General features: G+C 40.5%; 1 protein-coding gene across 1 annotated transcript; it reads right to left on the bottom strand.

The window, feature by feature from the left end:
- Positions 1 to 266: 266 nt before the first annotated feature.
- Positions 267 to 4,670, bottom strand: tmem18 (transmembrane protein 18). The gene is made up of 5 exons (NM_001016335.2): positions 4,576 to 4,670; positions 3,722 to 3,842; positions 1,791 to 1,845; positions 1,128 to 1,221; positions 267 to 684 (listed from the first exon to the last, which is right to left on the bottom strand). The coding sequence occupies exons 1-5, from the start codon at positions 4,615 to 4,617 to the stop codon at positions 586 to 588; spliced, it is 411 nt and encodes a 136-aa protein (NP_001016335.1). The 5' UTR covers positions 4,618 to 4,670; the 3' UTR covers positions 267 to 585.
- Positions 4,671 to 5,260: the final 590 nt, after the last annotated feature.

A 5,260-nucleotide genomic window follows, 5' to 3' on the forward strand; every position in this document is an offset into this window, starting at 1 on the left:
GATTCTAGCAAACAAATAGAAACTCCAAGCTGGAGAACTGACTGACAAAAACGGAAATAATTCAAAAACTACAAATAATAAAAGATGAAAACCAACTGCAAATTGTCTCAGAATATTACTCTCTACATCATACTAAACATTAACTCAAAGGTGGACAACCCCTTTAAATATAGAAGACATGTTCCTTTAATATTTGTTGCTTTCTAGCTGACCATTCCTGCTGGCTAGCATTTCCAGATGGTGCAGGAGATCCCTTGACTTAACACATTATATGGACAAAATGTATAAAACAATTTATTAACAGAGGTGAAAAAAAATCTTATTTACAATTTTTCCAAAGCTACTATGGGTATTGAAGAAACTGAATGAAAGAAGGACTGTTACACCCACTTCAATGTATTGCAGATGGCTTGCCAAAATGCCATGCATAAGATGTACAAACATACTGTAACTACTGGCATTTTGGCAAGATATTCAAACTGGGCCATTTGAAAAACTCCCAATATAAGCACAATGTAGTCCTTAATTATCCTGTAGCAGCAACGCAGAATAGACTGTGGGCTTTTTGCTGTTTTGTGATTCGTTCTATTCCTTTTTCTTTCTCTTCTCTCTTGATTCTTTTCTCTTCTGCTGTAATGTTTTCAGTTCAGTCATAACGCACAATGTCTTATATACCCAATGAACCTGTATTTAACGTACAGGAAAAAAAAGCATTGACTGTGAAACAATTATCATAATAAATATAACATACAACTTAATTAGTAATATGGTACATAAGCCCCAGTGCAGTAACTCAGAACAACCTTCTATCATAAATTAGCTTTAAAAGACAAGTCAAGTTACATATATTAGAGGGTACCAATGTGTCAGGCACGCATTCTCACAATATTGGCATGTTGCGGGCAGGTTCGGCTGAGCTCTTTTGGCCCTCCTATGCCCTTTTATTAGCAGCAGGCAGGTCAGGTGTGGGTCTACATACATTACCGGATTGGGAGGGGGTGGGTTAGGGTCAGGTTTGTACTAACATTTTTAGTATAGTGTGGTGCAATAAAGCATGGGGCATAAAAGAACAAAAAAAAATGCCAGTAAAGATGAAACCAAGCCAGAAAGATTAGTAAGATACTTACCACGATAATTATAGTGTTACATAACAAAGGTGCAGAAAATGCCAAGGAAATAAACATTCCGCTTGAATCAAAATATTGTTGTTTTGAATATGATCTGAAAAAAATTAAATCAATCAAAAAAGTTATGATACTGGATTATTTCTGCACATGGGCACAAAACACCAACTCCTCTATGGGCTATTAGATTTGACAACACCACATATAACCTAAAGCTGGCCATACATTTAAAGATCTGCTCATCTCATGACTGAAAGATAGGATACTGGTTGGGCAGGCTAGTCAGAGGACCCATACACAGCCGGAAAAACTGAATCGACAGCTTTATCGCCCTGTGTATGGCCCCATTAACTCCTACTCTTACTATACCTCACTCTGGGAGTGCACTGCCCACTAAAGGTGGCAAAAGAGGTAGCCATATTATCTAGACCCACTATCATCTAGTGGTGGTAAAAACAGTAGCCATAAATTCTAGATTTATATTTACTCCTCTGATCACCTGTTATTCCACTGACCCAGTGCTCTAAAGAAACAAGACTTAGACAATGACAGAAATAATTGGAATAATGCCAGTCTGTTATTTTTTTTTTTAGTCTGTAACACACTCGACAAACAGCTATTTGCAAATAAGTACATCTAGATTTATTTACAGTAGAGCAGAATTACCTCCAGTGCATTGCAGCAAATTCATTGATATATTCGGCACAACTTACAAGGACAACTGCAAGAGAAAACAACATGTTTCATGTTAGTATATAAACTTCATTTTTTCCATATGCAACGGCTAAGGATAAAATTAAAGGAGAACTATAATATAAAAATAAATTTGCCTAAAAATGCTTTATACTGAAATGCGTCAGCCTAAAGGTTCAGTCTAAAAGTGTCAGTGGCACTCAAATGCTCAGCGTGTTCTGGACAGTCTGTTGAGAAGCTAAGCTCAGGGGTTGTCTCCAATTATCAATCTGAAAATGAGGTTACTCTGGCATATAAACTGGTGCTACAGGGCTGCCATGTAATGTGAATCTGAATTAGTTACTAATGAGCCTTATATTGTAACATTTATGTTCTATACATACAGTATATTGTGAGTGAGTCCCTAAGCTCAGGTAACTGACAGCAGCACAGAGTTTGCGCAGGGAATCAGCAGAAAAGAAGATGGGGGGCTACTGGGGCTTCTTTGGGGGCACTGATCATCCCTGCTAAAGGGCTGTGGTTGCCTTGGACGAGTCCAAAACATATATACATACATTTCTGCCCTACATCTTTAGATACGTTTTGGTTCTCCCTAAAAACAGTAAAGGTTTTAGTGCTTGAATACTCCGCTCATGAGGATTTCTCAATGTACTTCTAATGGCTAAACTTTCTCTCCATTTATGGTCCATTAAAATGTTTTCCAAGCATAAAAAAAATGAGATCCCAAGTGAATGAGCCAACCTCTGGTTTCTAAACTACAGGTGCAGTGTCACTCTCAAAAATATCAGTCACTTACAGAATTAAATGGAAGGGATATCTAGGGAGAGCTACAAGCAGGAGGTATAACCTCAATCACAGGAAAACTAAAGCTTTGATGTTAGACATCACCTTTGGAGTAAACAGCTTTATTGTACTTGTAGTTTTTTGAGCGCTAAGCATCTTATTAGGGTCAGGAATCCCCAAAAGTTTGCACAAGCAGAAGGCAACCTCTGGTTGTAACATACTTTCACTTGCCTAGATTTTATTCCCAGAGACCTGAAGGCACAGTCTCAGAATGGCTGACCCTTTCCTGCACCGACCCCCAGCAGTTAGCATGGTTTAGCAGTGGTTGAAACACACCAGAGGTCTTCACACTCTTTTTGGATTCGGGCGCTTTTGGGTCGGGTAATAATGATTTTTTTCTCCAAGAGTACTGTCAGCTGTATAATGTGCTCAGCTATTATGGGCGGGGGAACAAAGAAAGTGTTAGGGCGAAGACACACGGGACGATTAGTCACCCCGACATTTTAAAAAGACTGTCACGGCAACTAATTGCAGCGACTTTTCCGCCATAGGTTAAAATAGAAGTCGCTGTGACTAAACATCCGTGAATTTTTGCTACGCAGATTAGTCACCGCCACTAATCGCCCTGTGTGTCTTCACCCTTACACTGTTTAAGGGTGAAGACACACTGAGCTACTTAGTAGCAACTATTTTTTCATGGCTACTAAACTCCAGAAAATACCCTGCCATAGACAATACTGAGAATTGCCTCTGCTAAAACACACGTAGAGACAATTGCCAGTAAATAATCAACATTGTCTATTTTAGTAGCCACAACAAGTAGCTGCTACTAGTAGCTCCGTGTGTCTTCACCCTAATTCATAATTGAAAAATGTCTCAAGTTTGTTAGTGCTCTGCATATAGTTGCAGTATGGTGGGAAATTCTCTGGGAAAGAAGAAGGATGGCCACACCTGAGAATCATGGATGGTATAGAACAAGTGCACTACATTTAGTGGCACAGGCCTGGCGGCTGTAAGAAGCAGCTCATCACCCCATGTCCATTGGAATAAGGACATTTTAAACAGACATTTAAAGCAATGTTACACTACCGAGTTAATAAATCAGAAGACTTTTAACTTACCCATTAGTAAAAAGTGGCAAATCTGAAGTGGATATGATTTAAAAGAAACATATGTGACTATGAGGCATAATATGTGAAAAACAGCAAGTCCAATCAGCCATGGCTCCTTCCAGTCAATGGGCTACAAATATAAAGGAGAATGGTAAGCTTAATTTATACTGTGCATATTTCATATACAAAAGTCACTCCTTTAATATTACACAGAAATCCAATACTGGATATATCAAAGCCAAATGCTTGGGACTGATCACTGCATAGATACAAATTATTGACCAATTTAGCAAATCAGCCTTTGTGTACTTTTGACTATTGCTCATACATCCACACCTGGGCCCAGTATGTGCTTAGATACAAGCAGGGTTTATAGTCACTTCAGTTTTCTATACAAGTTCAGTAAAACTTTGCTTATTGTGGCCAGATGCTTAAGTAATAAACATATATATATATAAATAAGGTTCTACTGGGGAATGCAATATCAGGTGCAAAGATTTGCTACTGGTCTAGTAACCCATAGCAACCAATCAAGATGTTTCATGTGCAGGTCACAGCTAACTACTGATTGGTCACTAGACCCGGGCATCTAACAACTGATTGGTCAATAGACCAGGGCAAACTTTTATTACATTACTCTGATTATATTATAAAACATAGCCAAACATAACAGAATATTCATTTAAAAATGAAGTAAAAAGGCAAATCTGGAATTTGTTCGCAAAAGCAGGTGTCATTCGGAAACCAATGTACCGTATATCATGGATAAAGCCAACCACTGACCAATCCAGACATTGCGCTTTATAAGTAAAGTCAGGCATTAGACACAGGCGTACCGCAGCCACAGGATTTCATTTACTCACCGCCCGCTCCAGCAGGGTCCACAAGCCCGGGTCCTCCGCCATCCTTCCCCCAGAAATCACCTATACTGAGCTGGCATGTGGGCGGGGGAACTTGGCCCCACCCATATTATTGAATGGCCGGTGTATTCGCAAACGCCAGTCATGCCTTTAGCTGCAACTTTGACGCATGCGTAGAAAGGTGTGGTGATGTTGCAACAATGCGTCACAGTCTATCTGCGCATGTCTAAGTGGTGGGGGCGGCGGGGTTAGAGGAAGGGTTGGGTGTTTGTGGCAGTCAGGGCTTGCGTTCTCCCGCTCGGGCTGAAACTTTTGCAGTCTGTGGTGTTTATTGTGCTGCTGCGGGTGTGGAGAGGCAGCAAGGGGGGCTTGATACGGGGCGAAATGAGTTTGTAAAGTAATCAGGGTGGGTTGGCGTGGGGACGTGTTTGCCGAGGCCTCTAGTGGCGGCGAAAAGCTATGGGGGAGGGCCGACGGCGTGAACGAAAGAGGCGCGAAAATAGGGAAAGAAACATTTGGGGGAAATACACAGAAAACTATGAAGGGCACTGGGCTGAATTATGTTTGGGTGCTGGCAACGGGACTGAACAGTCACTGTGTTAGGGATATTAAACTGGGAAAGTATGATAAAGTGGGGTGGGGGTAGTAGAGCAAAAAGAACTTGAAGGAAGACATTGAAGGGGAGAAG

The sequence above is a fragment of the Xenopus tropicalis genome, chromosome 5, assembly GCF_000004195.4.
Source record: "Xenopus tropicalis strain Nigerian chromosome 5, UCB_Xtro_10.0, whole genome shotgun sequence".
Lineage (NCBI taxonomy): Eukaryota > Metazoa > Chordata > Amphibia > Anura > Pipidae > Xenopus > Xenopus tropicalis.

Excerpts from the sequence above, each read along its gene's own strand:
- tmem18 (NM_001016335.2), bottom strand. The coding sequence starts at position 4,617 with ATGGCGGAGGACCCGGGCTTGTGGACCCTGCTGGAGCGGGCG. Across the intron at positions 1,222-1,790 it reads TTTGCTGCAATGCACTGGAG|ATCATATTCAAAACAACAAT; the intron begins GTAATTCTGCTC and ends AATTTTTTTCAG. Across the intron at positions 685-1,127 it reads GTAACACTATAATTATCGTG|GTTCATTGGGTATATAAGAC; the intron begins GTAAGTATCTTA and ends CGTTAAATACAG.